Source organism: Rhinopithecus bieti, unplaced genomic scaffold (genome assembly GCF_001698545.2).
Source record: "Rhinopithecus bieti isolate Rb0 unplaced genomic scaffold, ASM169854v2 scaffold_12070, whole genome shotgun sequence".
Classification (NCBI taxonomy): Eukaryota; Metazoa; Chordata; class Mammalia; order Primates; family Cercopithecidae; genus Rhinopithecus; species Rhinopithecus bieti.
In genome coordinates, this window is record NW_016807449.1 from 58,029 (window position 1) to 79,449 (window position 21,421).

A 21,421-nucleotide genomic window follows, 5' to 3' on the forward strand; every position below is an offset into this window, starting at 1 on the left:
GAAAGGTGAGGCCATTTGCCTACACCGCCACTCTCCTCTCAGGCTCCAGAGGCCCTGCTGCACTCACTGTTGACAAACTCCTGCTCCTCGGGGGTGACGATGCTGCTCAGGTGTGACTGCTGCTCCCGACACCGCCGCTCAGCATCCACCCAGGTCTCGCGGTCTGGGAAGTGGCGGTAACAGTGGCCCTGGTACTTGGTCCAGCCCTCTTCACATACCTCCTGGTCTGCAACACAGGTCAGGGGCTTGAAGGGAGGGGCAGAGGCCACCAGGGGATGGCAGATGCTGCCAGTCTTATGGCATAGGTTCCTGCATTTACCCCACCTTCAATGCTGTGCCCTTAAGGGAAGGGAGAGGCACAGCTGGAGGGGGTTCAGGTTGGAAACTGGTCTGGTCCCTGGGAGCCTCTGCACATGCTTCCACTCTGGAAAATGCCAGGGGCCCTTTCCTTCCCTGATGCCACGCCCTCCCCCCTCACCCTCTCCCAAGCTTTCCTCCTCTTGATGCCTGCTCTGGTGGGCCAGCAGAGGTCAGCAGGCCAGGTAAAAAGAGGTGGGAAGGTGGGAGGTCTTGAGATTTAAGGCAAGATTTGAGGCTCTGAGGGGCTCCAGGGAGAGAGGGAGTGGAGCTGTGGGGAAGTTCGTGGAGGCAGTGGGAGCTGGTAGCACTGGGGCATGGAGCGGAGCTGGCAGCTTCCTTCCTGCAGAACCTCAGTGGGAACAGAGGAGCAGAAATAAGTCTGCTTGGGGTGCAGAGAAGACTCAGAGCTCTAAGGCTGTTGATCAGAGGTAGCTTTAGTTAAGCACACTGTGCCTGCCTCTTGGGGCAGTCAGATAGCCCACTGGGGGTCTGGGATCCAGGGGCCCTGGCTTTTTATTTTGGGGGTGAATCGGAGGAGGGGAGGAACTTCTCTCCTCACAAACCTAAATTTGTAATGGGTTCTCAGTCTGGAGAAGGGGCTGGCTTGGAGTTCTTGGAGCCTGGGGGATAGGCAGAACCGTGCTGAGCCGGCTCACTCAACTTTGAGAGAGCTCATTCTTAGTGTCTCCTCCCAACCTCGCCTTCAGTGACATCATGTTGATAGCTTTAAACTGGCTCTAGTGGAAGCATTTATACCTCAGGAATTGGCAGATGCTCAATCAGGGCTCCCTTCTCCTCTATGAGAGCTGCTTGTTAAACATCTGCCAGCACAGCGTGGGACAGAGTGAATTCCAAGGCCCCCCTTCTTCCTTCTTCCCCTGGGGTCTCCTAGGTGGAGGGCCACGAACCCCTCCGGCTACATGGTGGTCTCCCTGATTGGGTGCCACCATAGTCTGGCTGTCCTGGAATGGAAGGACCAGTACCTGAGCGGAAGGAGTCTTAGGCTGAAGGGGCGGATGCTTGGCAAAGTGGGGGAGAGACAGTTGGGACAGTGGAGGGAGAGCAGAGCAGGGGGTCAGCAGCCTGAGAAGAAAGAGCAGAGCTGTAGGATGGGCTGTGGAGGCCTCTGGTGCCTCAGCTACGAACGCCTTCCCGAAGGGATGAGGCTGCAGTCTGGAAAGAGGTGGAGAGGCCTCAGAGTAGCTCAGCACTCTGAAGAGGCCAGATATATCATCTTAGAGCTGACTTAGGGGGTCAGTTTTTGGCCCCTTCAGTGGCTGAGGGCTGAGCTGGGCAGGCAGAGCTGGAGGGTGCAGCTTCTCTGGGAGGTGGGTATGGGAGGGCAGGGCTGTGTAGGCTGAAGGTTCTTAGGAAACAGAAATAATTCCAGGGAGGCTGGAAGAGGCAGCAGGGACAGAGCCAAGGCAGGAGGCACCGTGGAGTGGTGAGGACTCAGGATTGGAATGGGAGAGGAGATGCAGCCCTGCTTAGCTGGGCCCACAGGCCCAGGGCCAAGCTGGGTGGCTCTGTCACCATCACTCTTCCCCATCAGGGTACAGAGCCCTATGAGGGTCCTGCCTCATTCCAGCAGAGCACACTTCTCCAGTCTGGAACCAAACAGCTGTTGTCGGCATGGAAGTCCCAGACTCTTCTACTCTGTGGCAAATGTTTTAGTATCATGGGGAGAAAATCCTTGTAGTCTCTGCTTCCACCCCAGCCAAGACCCTATATATCAATTTCTTGGGGTCTTCGGGTGAGGATGGAGGGTGGGAGGCTGCAAGGGAGTAGAAGTGTCCAGGCTTTTTTTCCCAGAAGCCTTAAATTCCTCTACCAGTTTGTAACTTGGCAGTGCCTCAAAGGAATATGAAACCCAAAACTACCCCTCCCCACACTGCTTAGGACCAAAGGGAGACTTCTCAGGAGTTTCAGCTGCTTTCTGGAAGTTTCCGGGAATCCAACTTGAGAGTTTATTGAAAAGGGTTTTAAGCCCCTACATACTTCCAGTTCTCTCTGGGCCATGGAGACAAGCATCCAAAGGTCCCATCTCCCCTTTTCTGAGCTGGGAAACCCCTGAGATCCAGGAGGCTGGTGGGGAGACTAGGAAGCACCAAAGGTGAGAGAGCTGAGGGTTCAGTTTGTCCCTGGGAGGGTTCCTGGTGCACAGCTCCTTTTGGTAGAAGTGGTGGCCCTGCCTAAGTGCAGAAATGGAGAGGTTGGCAAGGCCCAAGAGAGGTAACTCAGCTTCTTCCCCTTGTAACACAGTTCTGTTCTCTCTGGCCACCCTTTGCCTTGCACAAGGGAGGCAAAAAGGAAGCATAGGCTGGCATGCCATTGCCATGGCAGCTGTCACAATAGTGATGAGAAGAAGGTAACATGCAGCAGTCCTTGCTCATGCATGACCTGAGCATGCTGGTGACATGGGAGATCTCAGGCAGACCAACCACAGCTCTCACCCCAGGAGAAGAGAAAGGCAGCTTAGCCAATGTGGCACAGTGGCTCCCAGGGCCATGAAGGAACCACAGAGCTCCCATGCCCATGACCACACTGAGAAGATCCGTGGCTGTCATCTGGAATGAGAACCAATTACTCCCACCCCATAGCTTCCTTCAAGACAAGTGCTCAGAATTAGCCCTGTCCTCTGAACCATACACCAACCTCAGTGGTGGCATCAATAGGTCTGGAAGCCCTGGAAAAAGTCAGATCAGCCAGTGCTCCAGAAAAGGGTTTTCAAGGAGGAGAGCAAGAAAAAGAGTGGGAATCAGTGGGGCAGACTTTTCAGTTGTTGTCCCTGAAATGGCTCTCCAGATGGACCTTGGGGGCCCCAGCCAGGGCCTGGAGCCTATCATTAGGAGGGAAAGGTGAGGGAGGAGGAGTGGGTGCAGCAGTTAGTAACATTAGCTGAAGCCGAGACGGCCGTACCGATCTCACACAGGTCCCCTCCGTAGCTGGGAAGGCATAAGCATGTGAAAGAGTCGATGGCATCCACGCAGGTGGCTCCATTCAGACAAGGGCTTGAGAGGCACTCATCAATGTCTGCAAGAAACCAAGGGCCACCATTAGGACTCCTGCCGGCAACTCCAGCCTCACAAGCACTGTGGCCTCCTTTTGAGTGGCCAGTCCTGCTGCTCTCCAGACCCCTGGGAGGGAACAGGCTGGTTTTCCTAAGATCTGTTGCTGCTGCTGCTGCTGCTGCCATCTTGGAGTGCTGAAGCAAAGATCCAGACAAGGGTTTTCTTGGGCATGTGTGATTCTTGATTGTTAAACTTGGAGCACTGGAGCCAAATTTCCCAGTGGTTTGAAGAGATCTGATATGTCTAAAGCCAAATGCCTTTTGTGACAGTGAACATAGAGTTCCTCCAAGATGCCTTCTCTTGCGAATATTTTGAAAGACCATGGATTCTGAAGTGGTTACGAACATGGTGGTGAGCAAGGAAACTGAAGTCAAGTTCTTGAAGCTTGGTTAGAAGTCTTTCTTTTCCTGGCTTCCTTTGTAGTTATAACCCAGAGAAAGAGGGCAAGGCTGTGTGGGGCTAGAATGAATGACCTCGAAATGGTCTGAAGAGTGTAGAGCCATATGAAAATGGCAGCATGGGATGTTCGCGTGAGACTCATCAGACTTCTTGGGCTGCAGACATCTTCTTTGTCTTCAGTAGATATGATTTTAGAATGTCTTGTGAAAATGAAGCCTGAATCTTTCTCTCGGGAGAAGGATAGAAACCCTGTCCAACATTTCCCCATATAATCTCCTTTCAGCTTAAGGCCCCAGATGGTGGCTATCTCCAGGGAGACACAATTTCCAGATGGACTCCATCCTGGCCAGTGGGAGACAAGCGTTTGGAGCTACAGAGGTGGTTAGCAAGTGGCCGCACAATAGCACTGGCACCAGTCTGGGATACAGGCACATCCCCATCCTCTGCCTCTTTTCAGATAGGCTCTTCTTCTCTTCTGTTCTTCTGGTCGTGAGATATCCTTTCTGATCAAACTTCTTTGTGGTACTTGAGTTGGTAAGTCATTGGCCATTGCCTCAAATTTTCATGAATTAGTCAAGGTGAGAACTAAATCTCCTCATCTGGTCTTTCTGCATCTTGCTGAGAAACCAGAAGACCTGGGGGATCTCTTCTGCCTTCTTTGTATTTGTACTTCAAAGGTTCCTGCTGTTTTATCCCCCCACTTCATTTCCTCTTCTGGGAACATGATAAATAGTATTATGAAGCTCCTCTTGCCAGGAGATCAGTAAAATTCTGCAACGAGTGGGTTTTTCCACCAGCTGTGGGGCACTATGACATGTTGTTTGAAGATACTGAGCCTCAGTATGTGCAGCTGTGTTCACACAACCTTTCAGATCCAACGACAAGTCTGTAGGTGGGCTCTGCAGGACAGGGAAGCCCTGTGGTGGGAATAGGATCTCAGAGTCCTAAACATGTGCCAGGACTTAGTTCTTCCCTCCCATTAGAGCAGACCAGACCTTAAAGTCAACCTTCTGATGGGATGGTAAAGGCACTTTCCTCTGAGTCCTTACGCTGGTGCATAGTAGACATCTTCTAGGCCAGAGGCAGATTTGTGCAACAGGTGGCCTGAAAATCCCCAGCTCTCAGGCATCTTGCTCATCCCACGAAGCTCCTAATCGCCAGTTGTCAGGCATCTCTTTCTTCCCACGAAGTCTTTAACTTCTTCTCAAGGAGTGCACACCATGAACTAGAACCAACAGTTCCAAGTCGGAACTGTTCCAAGCAAACCCAAAATGCATGGAGGAACAGACTGAAATCCCAGCATGCACTTGGATTCCCAGCATGCCCCAGGATTCCCAGCAGCAGCAGTAGCAGCAATAGGTCAGGCCAGTCGGCAGGGCGGAAGCTGGGGGCGGCTCTCCTGCATGTTCTGTTTTGTCCATTAGCATCATTATGGGAGATGGGAAGCACTGGGCAAGGGGAATTAAGCAAATGTAGGTGCTAAAGCAGTTGTACAGAGCAGGGAACAGGAGTGGCCTCTGGGGAGAAGAGCAAAACATCAACACTGGGGTCTCTGGCTGCCCATGGGAGAAAGGGCAGGAAAGGAGAGACGCCCCAGTGGAGGGGCATCCAGTTGTCCCAGAGGCTGATGGCACAAAACCTGCTCCCAGGCTGCCCGAGTCGGGGTGAGGGGTAGTGTTGCTTTCTTTGTGTTTGACCAGGGCACAAAATCTGAGAAGGCTGCGGGGACTGAAGGAAAAAATTCCTGGGCTCAGAATTTTTTTTTCAGGGACCTGGATTTATAGATGAGGAGGGAAAGAAGGGCCACAATCCTGAAAATCAGAAAACCTGTGTTTGCCATCAGGGTAGTTTGGAGAGGCTGAGTCAGTATCTTCAGCAGTGGGCAGAAGGCCAGGTGTCTGGCGTGGGGCTTTCTTATTAGCTATTTTGGCCTGTGGTGCCTCATCTCCTCTTGCTCTGGCTATAAGAGCCATTCTGGCCCTGCATGGCCCACCTCTTTCCGAGAAGGGCAATTAGGACGTCTCGTGGCTTCTGGAACTGGTAGAGGAGTTGGGCTGGGCCCTGCTACGAATGCAGTGAGGGATCCCAGATAAGGAGCTTGCAAGGGGAGGGAGGGAAGGGCTTTGGGCAATGGGCAGGCTTCACAAAGAAAGAGAGGAAAGGGAGGAAACCAATAACTCTCAAGAACCTCCTGTGAGCCAAGTGCTGACTCACACATGTTCTCCTTCATTATCCTTCCAATGGCCAGGTGGCAAGGCATTACTATGCCATTTACAGGTGAGAAAACGTGAATTTGTTAACATGTTTGAGATGTAAAACAAAACAGAAAAAGAAAGAACAAAAAGAAAACAAGTGAGGTGACTTGCCCAATCTGGGTGTTGGGGAGACAGAGTGGAAGAGATGGAGGAGTCAGGAAATGAGACTGGAAGTTGGCTTCTGCCCCACGTGGAGGCGGAGAGACACTGGAATCCTGGACTGTCAGCACCTCCTTACCATTGCTGCTACAGCAACCCAGGGCTCACCCATCATCACTGAGCAGGGACTCTGGGGAGCATCAGGATTCTCAGGGTCCTCTTCCCACTACTATAACCAAAAGGGCTGGTTTGTTCCTGAACAAGGCCCTCCAGCAATATCTCTAACTTGGGAGAGAAAATAACTGAAACCCCCTGATAAAGGCTAGGAGAGTAGAGATAGTTGCAAAGCATCACGTGGTTGTCTGAACTGGAGACCTCAGGCCTCTACCTTGAACAGATCTTGTCCAGCTTTTGCCTAGATCAGAGCCCAGGACCTCCAAGTGAGTGAGAGTTTATTTGCTCATAAAAAATGCTGAATGAAGAGCGATGCAGGTGCTTTTACTCAAATGATACTCAACTAAAAGGGTTGCCACTCATAAAGACTACAATATGAATAGAACTCCTCAAGTTGTTTAGTGCACACTTGTGCAGCTGTATGTGCTGACTCTGGACATAACTTTCCTAGGCAAGGATGGGGGAAACCTCTCAAGAAACACAGATACAATTTCTCAATTCAATGGATGCTCTGCATGCTGCAAAGACCTGGGATCAATCAAGATGAACAGACCTGAGTAGATACACTGCCTTTCTGGTTGTCTGTTACACAAGTGAGAGAAGGATTATAAAAGCATATTTACAAGCCCTAATTTGGTTTTAAGATAAAATAATTAAATTAAAAAGTATAGGTCGGGCGTTGTGGCTCACACTTGTAATCCCAGCACTTTGGTAGGCCGAGGTGGGTGGATCACAAGGTCAGGAGTTCAAGACCAGCCTGGCCAACATAGTGAAACCCCGTCTCTACTAAATATTCAAAAAATTAGCCAGGCATGTTGGCGGGTGCCTATAATCCCAGCTACTCAGGAGGCTGAGGCAGGAGAATCACTTGAACCCTGGAGGCAGAGGTTGCAGTGAGGGGAGATCGTGCCACTGCACTCCAGCCTGGGTGACAGTGCAGGACTCTGTCTTAAAAAAAAAAAAAAAGACCAGGTGCGGTGGCTCATGCCTGTAATCCCAGCACTTCGGGAGGCTGAGGTGGACGGATCACGAGGTCAGGAGATCGAGACCATCCTGGCTAACACGGTGAAACCTCGTCTCTACTAAACATCCAAAAAAAATTAGCCAGGCATGGTGGTGGGCGCCTGTAGTCCCAGCTACTCGGGAGGCTGAGGCAGGAGAATGGCATGAACCTGGGAGGCGGAGCTTGCAGTGAGCCGAGATCACGCCACTGTACTCCAGTCTGGGTGACAGAGCGAGACTCCATCTCAAAAAAAAAANGGCTCATTTGAAATACATGTAGGTGACTTTCTTGCTGCCTCTCCCTCTGTGGAGAGGAGATTTCACAAGCAGGCTAACACTTAACCTTGATGAGTAAGAACATTTATGGCAAAGGATATGATTACTGTTCTACCATTGTACTTCCTTTTTAATCTATAGGGAAAAAATGAAAATGTAAATCAGCAATCACTGGCTCATTTGAAATAATGTAGGTGACTTTCTATTGCCAATGAGAATAAGGTTAGAATTCCAATTTCCTCTCATTAATTTCAACTCCTTTCCTTTGTATACAACTCCAGATGTTTATTTTTTTTTTATTTTTTTTTTTTTTTTTGAGACGGAGTCTCGCTCTGTCGCCCAGGCTGGAGTGCAGTGGCCGGATCTCAGCTCACTGCAAGCTCCGCCTCCTGGGTTCACGCCATTCTCCTGCCTCAGCCTCCCGAGTAGCTGGGACTACAGGCGCCCGCCAGGTCGCCCGGCTAGTTTTTTGTATTTTTAGTAGAGACGGGGTTTCACCATGTTAGCCAGGATGGTCTTGATCTCCTGACCTCGTGATCCGCCCGTCTCGGCCTCCCAAAGTGCTGGGATTACAGGCTTGAGCCACCGCGCCCGGCCAATATCCTGCTTCTTAAATCAATTAGTTGCCTATTAAAATCTGCCCAGGAACTTTTTGGTTAAGTCAAGAAGGTATACTTTGTATTTTCACTTGCAACCCTGTATTTTCATTTGCTTTGAAAACATTTCTTTCCCAGGGATAAAGGTTTCACTGAAATTCAAACATCTCTGCTAGACAAAGAGAGAGTGTAAGGTCATAGATCAGAGCTTCAAACCTAGAAAGTGAAAAATAGCAGTAAGATAGGAAGGAGACTGATTAAGTTTAAGGTCATGTCCTCCTAACAGAGGAGATAAGAGAAGTCTGCATAGCACCAGTGCTGACTAGAAATTGGATGTGAGATCTGGTTAGAACAGTATTTTTCAACCTTGGCTGGCACATTAGAATTACTGGAGTAGTTTTAAAAAATATTCTTATTTAAAGATTTTTTTAAAATACCAGTGCTGAAGTTCCTCTTTAGACCAATTGAATCAGACTGTCTCAGAGGGGGCCCAGGTATGATGCTTTTTAAAAGCACCCCAGGTGATTCTAAGCTGCAGCCGGTTTAGAAACCTGAGTCTGAAGCCTAATTCCCATGGCTGCTGTCAGTAATGGAAGTGGGGAAACACGCTGCTGTTTTGCAGTGGATCAGAATAGCATACTCTTGCTTTTAATCGCTAAATAATCTGAGTATTCATTAAACGGATCTTGACTTTTTTTTTTTTTTTTTAATAGAGATTGGGTTTCACATGTTGCCCAGGCTGGTCTCAAACTCCTGAGCTCAAGAGATCCGCCCACTTCAGCCTTCCAAAGTGCTCAGATTACAGGTGTGAGCCACCACACCCAACCTAGATCTTCATTTGAAGTCAAAAGTACTGATTGATAACTTATCAGTTATCAATCAGTAACTTATAACTTATGAATAACTTATTTATGGAAGACTGACTAAACAAGATGACAGTAATTGTCATTTTTTTTTAAGGGCTAAATACAGCTTCTGACCCCTTTGACCAGGTGGAAGTTTTCCCTGAGGATTCAAATATTACTGCAGGAATCATGCTGCATTTTGCTCCCTATGGTTCCCCGAGGATACTGATCCTTTTTTTTTTTTTTTTTTTTGAGACGGAGTGTCACTCTGTCACCCAGGCTGGAGTACAGTGCAACAGTCTCAGCTCACTCAACCTCCGCCTCCTGGGTTCAAGAAGTTCTCCTGCCTCAGCCTTCTGAGTAGCTGGGACTACAGGCGTGTACCACCACACCCAGCTAATTTTTGTATTTTTAGTAGAGCTGGGGTTTCACCATATTGGTCAGGCTGGTTTCGAACTCTTGACCTCAGGCAATCCACCTGCCTTGGCCTCCCAAAGTGCTGGGATTATAGGCATGAGTCATTGCACCTGGCCGATCCGTGGTCTTTTTAACAACCTGTGGTTCCTGGTTCTGGTGCAAGACAATGGTGGGTCACCCGTGGAGACTGGCCACTATCTGCAGTCCTTCTGGAAGCACTTGAACCTTGAGCTAAGTTGAACAGGAGTGACCTGGGACCCCAAGGTACAGTCACGGGAAAAGAGACCCAGGTTTTGTGCTGGTCTGATCCCCACCACTCATTCTTTGGACATACTAAAGCTTCTCTGAGCCAGTAGAGTGAGAGATGGGGAAAGGGAAGCAATTTTTATTAAATGCCTCTTCTGACCAGATGCTGTACGTGGGTGATCTTCACCCTCACAGCAGCGGTTCTCAGCCCTGGCTGCACATTGGAGTAGCCTGGGAGTTTTAAAAAGCCTCAATGCCAAGGCCACAGAACCACTTCAATCACAGTCTCTGGGGGTATAGCTCAAGCATCATAATTTTTCAAAGCTGAGAACCATTACCATTGATCCCTGTTTACAAATGAGGAAAATGAAGGCTGGGCTGTAAGTCTTCAATCTGACCACCTCGGATTCCTCAGCTCCTCCCCAGTCTGGCTCCCCTGAAGTCCAGCTTCAGTTTTTTGAGACCAGCAACTGGTTGTTATGTTCAAGAGGGAGTTTCTTATTTAGCCAAGTGTGTTAAAACACGTGAATTAAGGTCTTGATTCTTGATTCGATCCACTTACTCAGTATAGTTAGGCAAAATACTTAACTCCTGTGTGTTCCAGTCTCAAATGGGGGTAGTTACCAAGCTGCTTACAGAGCCGTCTGGGGAGAAATCGTGGGAACAAAAGCCCTTTGGAAATATACATGATCACAGAAACACTGTCCTTACAGCAGAACAGTTACGGCCCACTGACACTTATTTCTACTAATTTCAGGGCTGTCAAGAACGTGAGCCTTGCTTTGACTTCTGATGCTAGTGTCAGATTTTTGCCTCAAGTATCAGGTTGAGAAGGATTTGCCAAGAGTGGAGTTACCCATCAGGGGTGAGTGATGGTGGGGTGCAGCTACTGTCCCTGGGGTCACTATAGCCCAGTGGAACTGCTGTCCCCTTCTGCAGTAAGCCCGGGACCTTCCCCGGATAACCCACCCTCTCTGTCCTTGGAGCCCACACGTTGGGGAAAGAGTGAATGAATATCTACCCTAATGCTTGTTTATATGTACATATATAGTTACTGCATATGTACCAGGTATACAGCATGTTTATATTATATGATATATAATAATATATAATGATGTATTAATTTGCGTGTATATTAATATATATAGACACAGAATTCTTCTCTGTGTTTGATGTAAAGGCTATAGAAAGATAATTGCCTGACATGAGGTTTACCTGGAAGTGATTGTTTTTTCTCCAGGATTCATTTTTTCATTTTTGCACATGTCCCAGGGGTGACCCCTTTTATGAAAGGCCCTAGGTCTCTGATTCTTGACTTAGGAGGGAGGCTGGGGATAAGGGCACTGGGGCAGTAGGAGAACTAATGAAAGAATATGAGCTTGGTGGTAATTGGGCATTTCTTTCCTCAAGGGTGGTGATGTTGATGAGATGTCCTCATGACCACGGGCCTCCCGTGTGTCCGTGGAACAACAGGTAGATTCTAACCATCTCCTTCCGGGGTCCACCTCAGATCAGAGGGTCTCCAGGTCTCCACCCATCCCACAGGCTGCTTCATCCATGGCTAAGGACAAACAGGCTCATGGTGGGTGCCTGGGCAGATGCGCTGCTGGGTTACAGCTGCCCTACAGTCACGAATCCCTGTGCTGGGTGATTAGCACTGTTTGTGTCATATCCTTCAGGGCAAGAAGGGGACCCAAACCTCATGCAGACCCAAGCATGGAGGCAACTTGGTGGGGTTCAGTCTGCACGATACAAGACGGTCCCACTCAGAGACTCCTCACAGGAGCGGAGAGGTGTGACCCTCTGTATTTAATACTCACCCCATGCTCAATATTTCTTTGAAGTCTCATCTCCAAAATTCAAGCACATTTTTCATTGTACTCCTACAATAGTCATTGGCTTGATATAAAAATACTTACCAACTTAATTACTTGACTCTTTTCTCCTAAACCTAGTCATTCAAGAAAGTTAAGCCATGTCTGTCCTGTGGTTTCTGCCCCTGACATGTCATCATGCGACTCCTTCCCAGCCTGAGAAGCCTGAGCCTCAGTGGACCTTGGTTGCCTCCCCTTGCCTGGGGACCCTTTGGGGGATGAAGGAGTCTGTCCAGCACCTCTGCCCACACTCTCCACGGCCAATGAGGGCCTTACCTATGTTACAGCGCTCGCCAGTGTAGCCAGGGGGGCACAGGCATATGACATGACCCTCTGTCTCCTTGCAGGTCCCAGCGCCACAGGGCTCCTCTGCACAGGACCTGGCGGGGGCTGCAACCCCCAGGGGAGAGGTTGAGCATCAAGAACACAGTCACCTGGCTACCATGGCCTCCAAGACCTCAAAGTTGGGGCATGAGGTCCCTGAAGTCCACGAGGCTGGCTTTGGGTCAGCACTTTTCCAGGGCCTGTGTCCCTCCTGGGCACCTGACCCACAGCATCGGGGGGAGCTCTACAGCTGTGAAAGCTCTCTCAGCACAAAGGAAGGTACAAGGGACCCCAGAGCAAAAAAACAAAGGAAAATCAGCTACCAGTGCCCACTGCCCGGCATATGGGGTTATGTCACAGTGAGACAATCATGACAGTACAGGAGCCCCTTTGTACAGGGATGGGGTTGGGGATGCAGAATCTAAAGCCAGATAGCCAAATGACATTTCATAGTTCCTTAAATTGTGCAGGTTTTAACCCTGCACAAAATAAATATTCAGCCACAAACACCATCAACAGATTTACTCTCTCATCTCACACTCACTCCGGGGCAGAGTGCATGAGCAGAATTTCTAGCACTAGCTAAACAGTCATCCTTCTCTCCCTGTGCCAAGTACGGATAGTTGAATTCACATGTAAAAACTCATGGACTGTAACTCTGCTGTAACAATAGCATCACTAATCTTTATAAGTGTGCACTGTATGCAGAGTGTGATGCTAAGTGCTTGCTTTATCTATGTTTCTATTCTGCTTGATCTTCCCTGGTATGGTATTATCCTACTCTTACTTTACAGATGAGGCTCAGAGAGGTGAAGACTATTGCCTGAGGCTGCACAGCTAACCTGTGATGGAGCTGTTCTTGGAACCTTAAAGCTACGCTATCTCCTTCTGTGCTACAGTAGCCTACAGTCTGAACTACCCAAGCACATTTAAAGGGGGAAAAAATTCCAACAATACCTGCAACAGTTGACTCTGATTCACCTGTCCATTCTGGAGAAGCTGGGATGGAAGCATCTGTTGGGGAGGTGGCTGTTTCGGCTGTGTGAGTCTCTTCTCCTGAGTATAGGAGGCTTGAGGACTCAGTTTCTAGATGCGCCTCTGCAGGGCGCTGGATCTGCTGGGTCCACTCAGATTCTGGGATGCTGGTGCTGATGACAACGCCCAGCCCGGAGGTATGACCAGACAAGTCTCCACTGATTTCAGTCCTGTCTCCAGAAGCCGTGGGAGTGGCTGAAGGCAAGCCTGGTGCCTCTGTCCCCACATCACCGGTGGTGGTAGATTTTCCACTCACTTCTGGGGCAGCTGATGCCTCGCCTTCTTGAAATGTCAAAGTGCTGCCACTCACTCCTAGGCCAGAGGATCTCTTGAGGTCAGCTTCATGGAATGCAGAGGTGGTTTCACTCAGATCAGGTGACCCAGAATCTTCTCCGCTGGTCTCAGGGGCAGCAGATGCTCCAACTCCAGCCTCAGGATAGGGAGATGTCTCACTGCTAGATTCTGGGACTGATGACACTTCTACTCCAGACCCAGGGAGCACTGGGGTAGCTCCACTAATGTCCCCAGCTGCGGAGGCTTCTCCACTGGACTCAAAAAGCTGGGGTGTGTGTGTCACAGGAGGCCTTTGGCCAAGTTCCTGAGAAACAGTTGGTTCAGTAACACCCTCCATGAACTCAGAAGTGATTAAAGTCACTTCTGGAAGTCCTGAGGCCTCTCCACTGATGCCCATGGCTGCAGAGGATTCTCCACTTACATCGGTGGTGCTGGCAAAATCCCCACTAAAATACGGGGTACTTGGTGGCTCTCCGCTGGGCTCTACCAGCCCGAACTGCAGCCCACTTAGGTCCAGAAATCCAGAATGGTCCCCAGACATGTCTGGTGCTCCAGAATGAGTACCACTGAGTTCTAAAATGCCAGAAGGCCCTTCTCCTGCCTCTTGGGCTGTTGGAGCCTGGGTTACAGATTCCACCAAAGTTCTATCTACAAGAGAGACAGTGGGGAAACCAGATGGAAGTCCACTGCCATAATATGCTCCCGAGGGCAGGCTGCTCCCAGTCTCAGCGCCAGAGGATTCTCCACTGACCTCACCTATGCCAATTGGTAGGCTACTGAATTCTGGAGTCTGGGATGTAAACCCACTGGAATCAACTGTTCCAGAAAACTGTCCACTGACATCCACCACCCCAGATCTGCCTGACAGATCTGCCTCTCCAGAAGGGAGGCCACTGAGTTCCACAGACCCTAAGCCTTCTTCTTCTTTAAATATAGTAGGGGTCACTTCGACCAAACTGGTGTCCACAAATGTAATGCCAGAAGATTCACCGCTGCCACTCGTGGCACCAGAAACCAGGTCAGGGACTCCTGATGTTGCCCCACTGAACCCTGGTAACCCTGAAGGCTGCCCACTGAGATCAGGGACCCCAGATGTTTCTCCACTCAGGTCGGTTATGCCAAAGGGTTGACTGCTGCCATAAGGAACCCCAGATGCTTCTCCACTAACACCTGGTTGTCCAGAGGACAGCCCACTAAGCTCAGTCACTCCAGATGTTTCCCCGCTAGTGTCAGGAAACCCTGATGGCTGCCCACTAACCTCAAAAATCCCAGATGTCCCCCCACTGATGTCAGGAAACCCTGATGGCTGTCCACTGACATCAAAGAGTCCAGGTGTTTCCCCACTGACATCAGGAGACCCAGATGCTTGGCCACTGAGTTCAGTTCCTAAAGGGAGTCCACTAGCTTCCCCACTAATGTCCAGCTCACTGGAGGGCAGCCCAGATATTTCTCCTGCACCACTGATGCCAATGGTTCCCCTCCCTTCCAGTTCACTTGCAGTGGAGGCTGTGACCACTTCCACCAATGTAGAATCCACTAGGGAAACAGTTGGGAATCCAGATGGAAGTCCACTAAAGTCAGGCAGGCCAGAGGGTGGGCCACTTCCAAGGTCCACCCCAGAATACTCGCCACTAAATCCAGAGGGAAGGCCACTTGTTTCTGGAGCTTGCCCACTTCCTAGAGTTCCAGAAGGCAGTTTGCCCAAGTCCAAGTCTCCAGAAGCTGAACCCACCAAGTCTTCTTTTCCAGAAGGCAACCCACTGAGGTCCTCAGCTCCAGAAGCTGAAGTCTCTAGACCCTCCCTTCCAGAAGGAAGTCCACTGAGGTCAGTCCCTACTCCAGAAGCAGAGGTCTCTAGACCTTCTCCTCCAGAAGGAAGTCTACTGATGTCCCCTACTCCAGAGGCAGAAGTCTCTAGAACTTCTCCAGAAGGGAGCCTGCTGAGGTCTTCTACTCCAGAAGCAGAGGTCTCTAGACCTTCTCCTGAAGGAAGTTCACTGATATCCTCTATTCCAGAGGCAGTAGTCTCTAGAACTTCTCCAGAAGGAAGCCCGCTGATGTCCTCCACTCCAGAGGTAGAAGTCTCTAGAACTTCTCCTCCAGAGGGAAGTCCACTGAGGTCCTCTACTCCAGAGGTAGAAGTCTCTACAACTTCTCCAGAAGGAAGCCCACTGAGGTCTCCTACTCCAGAGGCAGAAGTCTCTAGAACTTCTCCAGAAGGAAGTCCACTGAGGTCCCCAACTTCAGAGGCAGAGCCCTCTAGGATCTCAGCTCCAGAGGGCAGTTCACCAACTGTAGGAGTGCTGGACCACTCAATTCTCTCTTCATCCCCTGAGGCTAGTCCACTGTCCACAGGCAGGCCTGAGCCCACTGTGGAAGTCAGACCACTGGAGTCAAGGTCTCCAGAGGGCAGTCCACTTGCCCTGTCCCCTGACAGCTGCCCACTGAAGTCAAGGTGTCCTGAAACATCTCCACTGCCTATGAAGTCACCACTGACATCAGGGACCCCAGATTCCTCCCCAGAGCCTGGCAGCTCAGTCCAGCTGGGCACCGGGGGTGAAGGTGTATATGGCTCTTCTGAGGCTGATGGCTTCTCTGAGGGGGATGGCTCCTTGGAGGGGAATGGCTCCTCCGAAGGGGACGGCTCCACTGAGGGGAATGGCCTCACTGAGGGGAATGGTTCCTCTGAGGGGGATGGTTCCTCCGAGGGGAATGGCACCTCTGGCGGGGATGGTTCCTTTGAGGCAGTAAGCACTTCAGTTGCAGAAGGGCCTTCTGTGCTTTCCTCTGTTGCTGTGCCAGTGGGAGGCCAAGTAGGAAGGATCCCTGTAGGAAAGAAGGAAGAAAGATGAGGTATGAGTTTATTAACTGTCCCCCTTTTTAAGCTCATACATAGAATCTAAACTCCATTCTTTCCACGGTAAAATTTTTCTCTCAAGAGCTCAGCAACACGTCCAAATGCTTTCTTTCTTTCTTTCTTTCTTTTTTTTTTGAGGCGGAGTCTCACTCTGTTGCCCAGGCTGGAGTGCAGTGGCGCAATCTCAGCTCACTGCAAGCTCCGTCTCCCGGGTTCACGCCATTCTCCTGCCTCAGCCTCCTGAGTAGCTGGGACTACAGGCGCCCGCCACCGTGCCCAGCTAATTTTTTGTATTTTTAGTAGAGACGGAGTTTCACCATGTTAGCCAGGATGGTCTCGATCTCTTGACCTCGTGATCCGCCCGCCTCAGCCTCCCAAAGTGCAGGGATTACAGGTGTGAGCCACCGCACCCGGCCCGTCCAAATGCTTTCTAATGGAACTGTGTAAAGTGTCTTGGAAATGAAGAAAGGAAGGAAGGAAGGAAAGAAAGAAGGAAGGAAAGAAGGAAGCAGGAGGATAGGGAGAAAGGAAGGAGGGAGGTAGGGAACTGGGAAGCCCCGCCAACTGCCCACAGGGACACGGGCTACACAGGCTGTACTTTGTGTGAGATGCGGGGGCCACCATCCACACAACCCACTGGATGTGGGGGCCTGGCCACCACTGAAGATCACCAAGGTCATCCTGCAAGTATTTCCACATTACCATCTTATTGATTTGGTCCCATGGTTTTCAAAGCTTGGACTTGCAGCAACAGCATCCTCTGGGAGCTTGATAGAAAAGCAAATTCCTAGACCTCACCCCAGCCCCACTGATTCAGCAACTCTGGGAAGGAGCCCAGCATGCTGTGTTTTAGCAAGCCCTCCCTGTGATGCTGGGACTCTTTTCAATGTAAGAACTGTTCATTTTAAGCCATCCTTCTGAGGAAGAAAGGGCCAGGTGGTGATGTTTGTAAACATACAGTGACTTTTTCCAATTCTGAGAACTCTATTACAGACAATTTGAAAAATAGAGAAATGAAAGAAGGAAACCCCAAAATTCTAACTAATCAAGGCTACATTCTTTGCTTTAGTTCTTCTTTCCTTTGGCATTTGAAAAATAACCACACTGCATTTTAACCTTGTACGTACTTTGGGGCCTACTTCTCAGGTGGGGCCCCTGAGCACTGAGGGTGCTGGGTCCACTGGGCAGGTTTAGTTTGTTCTTGCTGAGAGGAGAATCTTAGAGGGGGAGGTGGGGCATGAAGAATAGCGGTGGTGCCGTGCAAAAAAAAAAAAAAAAAAAAAGTTAGTTGGGCAGGACCCAAAAAATATTATTTTTATTTTGATGGGTATATATGTATGTATGTGTCTATCTATGAAACACACCAGGATGACCATGTGCAGTCATAATATAACAGTTCCCTCTTAAATAAATTTACATTTCTTTCTTTCTTTCTTTCTTTCTTTCTTTCTTTCTTTCTTTCTTTCTTTCTTTCTTTCTTTCTTTCTTTCTTTCTTTCTTTCTCTCTCTCTCTCTCTCTCTCTCTCTCTCTCTCTCTCTCTTTCTCTTTCTTTCTTTCTTTCTTTCTTTCTTTGAGACAGGGTCTTGCTCTGTTGCCCAGGCTGCAGTACGGTGGTACCATCTTGGCTCACTGCAACCTCCACCTCCTGGGTTCAAGTGATCCTCATGCCTCTGCCTCCTGAGTAGCTGGGACTACAGGTGCGTGCCACCACACCTGGATTATTTATAGTAGACAGTAGGTTTTGCCATGTTGGCCAGGCTGGTCTTGAACTCCTGGCCTCAAGTGGTCCTCCCACCTTGGCCTCCCAAAGTGCTGGGATTACAGGTGTAAGCCACCATACTCAGCCCTACATTTCTTTTTTTTTTTTTTTTAAAGCAAGTCAACTTAAAGAAAAATACATGGAGCAAATGAGAGTGCAGATGGTTCCCAGATATGGCTGAAATCAGCAAGGTGGTCAGGAACTGAAGTCTAGAAAACATTTCTAGCAGGCTGCTGGAGCCACTTTCCCACTGGTAACTCCCCACTAGTGGTTGCCAGAGTCCCGTGCAAAGTCATACCCCGGTGCCAAAGAGGACTCAGTCATTCTTGTCCTGGTGAGGGCGAGGAAGGCCACAGGCAGGTGTGACTGCTGGGTGAGACTGCTGGCCAGACTCTTCCCTGCTCTACAGAGGCATCCTAACCTTCTGATACGGAGGGAGGCCAGGCTTTGCATCTCCAATGCCCAGAAGAGGGCCTGACACCACCAGATTGCTCTGGAACCATGCACAGAATGCTGATGCATGGCTGGATGAGTTAGTGGGAGCTTGGATACACTCCTTTTTTCAGATGCACATACCCCCAAGGAAACCGACTCTACCAGGTATACACATATACTACTGTACATTGTTTTAAATCAAGCTTACCCCAACTAGAAGCTGCTAGATATTAACAATGCTCTGCGGTAAGGTTCATTTGGGACACACCACATCTATCACCTCCTCTTGGAGATTTACAGTGCGTACTAGCATATTCAAGGCTCTGAGAAGGTCTGCAGTGAGGAAACCTGTTAATCTCTGTAAGCCAGCATTTCCCAAACCTTAGTGGCCACAAAACACTTTATCCAACAAGGTTTAGGGGTGCTGCTTTCATCTTGTTAAGTATCATCTGGTTTAATTGTGACAGATGGAGTTCAGGAAGTTCTGGCTGAGGAGGCCTGGCCCAGAAGAGGGACATGGAAGGAGGAGAAAGGCAAGGAGACAGGTCACAGTCAGACTTCCAACAGTAACCCCCTCCCTGGTTCTTTCTCCCACAAGAGAGGGTTGAAGTTAGGGTAAGTGTGTCAGTGAAAGAGGACAAGGTAACTGAGGGCCCTCTGATCAGCACAGTCCTGGGCATTTGGGGGTTCATGCAAGGGAAATAAGGGCCAGAACAGTAAATGTGTATAGAAGCATTTTATGAACAAGGCTGTTTTTGTCACTCTGGGGCAGGTCCTAGAGGCCAGTTGAGGTGGCTAAAGTTGCCCACAGCAGCACCCCCAGACAGTGTCAGGGCTGGGGAAACAGCACAAATCCCAGGGAGGGAAACCCACCACCCCACCAGGCACACTGTAGGTAGACAGGGGCATGCAGCTTCAGGGTGTGCCCCAGAACCCAAACCATACCAACCTGGCAGCGGGGATGTGCCCATTGGGGTGTAGGCTGGTTCCCATTCTGTCTGGTTTTCTGGCTCAGTGGTGAACTCTAGGATGGCAGTAGTCTCCCCTAAGGGTACAGCAGTTGTCTCCTCTTCTACAGGGACAGCAGCCACACCAGGCACTACTTGGGTAGCGATCCAGTCCTCCACACCAGAGGGTGATGTGGGTGTGCCACCCTCTTCTTCTCCTGGAGAAGGAACTGCTGAAACCCCTAAAGGAGATGTGGGTAGTGAGAGTGAGTCCCTCTCTTACCAGTGACCCGTCCTTGGCTGGCTCTTCTTGAGAGAGCTAGGGGACTCTGAGGTGGGCCAGGCCCCACCACCTAGTTCAGCGGATGGCTGTTTGCCTTCTCACTTAATAAGAGCCATCGGCACCAATGATACACTATCCATATGCACCATCAGCAGTTTAGTTCCGGTGACCTGGGTCATCTCCCCTGCAGAATTGATCATACATGCCAGGCATTGCTATAAAGGCTTATGTATATAAAATCACTTTATCTCATAACAGCTTTATGAGAGAGATATGATTATCTCATTTTACAGACGGGGAAACTGAGGCACAGAGTTACATGATTTGCCAGGGTCAATGGCTTACAAATGGCAGATCTAGTCTTTGAATTCAAGCATCTGGTGCCAGACTCCATGCTGTCAACCGCTGAACAACGCTGCCGATCTTGGGGATGGGGATTATGTTCCAAGTGTGTCAGGACTAAAAATAGGAGGATGGTGCTTAAATTCCATGAAACCATCTCGGCATTTGAAAGTGTGAAGGTAGGATTCATGGGCTGGGGGTAAGTGTTCTGGTGTGGGGGAACCAGCAGTGGGCATGGTCAGCAAGGAAGCTGAACTGTGCAGGATAATATACAAGGCTGAGTTCACGGAGGGTCAGGAGTGGAAGGCTGGGGGTAGCATGGCTGGGAACTTCCTGGGAGGCTAACTGGCTTGGCTTCTGCTTCCCAGAGCAGGGAGACGGGCACTGGGACAAGAGCCTCATCAAAGCCTCTGGGAGAGAATTAAACTTGACTTTTAGAGTCTGGCTGAGTGGGGCTGAATTTCAAATTTTTTTTTTTGAGACAGAGTCTTGCTCTGCTGCCCAGGCTGGAGTGCAGCAGAACAATCTCGGCTCACTAGTAACCTCCGCCTCCCGGGTTCAGGCGATTCTCCTGCCTCAGCCTCCCCAGTAGCTGGGATTACAGGTGCACACCACCAAGCCCGGCTAATTTTTGCACTTTTTTCAGTAGAGACAGGGTTTCGCCATATTGGCCAGGCTGATCTTGAACCCCTGACCTCAAGTGATCCACCTGCCTCAACCTCCCAAAGTGCTGGGATTACAGGCATGAGCCACCGCTCCTGGCCTTGAATTGGGTTTTAAAAGTGACCCTGGATTTCTGGGAAACTTGGGGACACTCAAGGATTTTTCCCCTTAAGTTTATTTGAGAATAATTATAGATTCACAGGAAGTTGCAAAGACACTCAGTTTTGATGTAAACTACCAAAACTGGCACAGGCTGTTATTACAATCTACATTCTGGTCCATGTACCCAGACCCTCCATGGACTATGCAGGAACTCATCCAATCAGAGCCCAGCAATTCCTTGGCTGCGGTCTGGCCATGCTTATTATATTGCTTGATGACATCACTCTCAGAAGTCCATGGGGAGTGATGGTTGAAATGGTAGCATATCCATAGCATGGGTCAACGAAAAACATGAATCATCAGTGCTTAGTGAGGAATAATAGAATAATTTGACTAAACTCATCACAAAAATATTTGCAAGCAGGAGAGAATTTGACAAGGATGTACAAATTACAGGTTGTATAAAATAAAGCTGTATATTATAGCTTTACATATATATAAGTATACAAAACAAAGCAAACATTTATTGAGCATTTACTGTGTCCCAGGCACTATGCCAAGGGCACCATGTGCACTCAATTAATTCTTGCAGCTCTCTCTGAAGTAGGAACCATTATATCTCCATTTTTACACAGCTATTAAGTAGCAGAACCATAACTCAAATTCAGGTCTGCCTCATTTCTAGTACCGATAAATATCAACTCAAGCCCTTATTTATCTCTACTTGTCTCTGGGGAACTTTAGAAGGATAACCTTGCCTTGGGG

At 49.5% G+C, this 21,421-nt stretch overlaps 1 protein-coding gene across 5 annotated transcripts in view; it reads right to left on the reverse strand.

The window, feature by feature from the left end:
• Positions 1-21,421, reverse strand: part of ACAN (aggrecan) — a 72,347-nt gene that overhangs the window by 3,234 nt on the left and 47,692 nt on the right. For 2 of the 5 annotated variants that reach the window (XM_017882044.1, XM_017882045.1), the window contains exons 11-15: positions 19,269-19,508; positions 12,896-16,093; positions 11,891-12,004; positions 3,280-3,393; positions 68-226 (exon numbers count right to left, since the gene is read on the reverse strand). In XM_017882044.1, coding sequence (XP_017737533.1) covers positions 68-226; positions 3,280-3,393; positions 11,891-12,004; positions 12,896-16,093; positions 19,269-19,508 — 3,825 coding nt within the window. The remainder of the gene's footprint in view (positions 1-67; positions 227-3,279; positions 3,394-11,890; positions 12,005-12,895; positions 16,094-19,268; positions 19,509-21,421) is intronic. The other 3 variants (XM_017882046.1, XM_017882047.1, XM_017882048.1) reach the window with 3 other exon arrangements.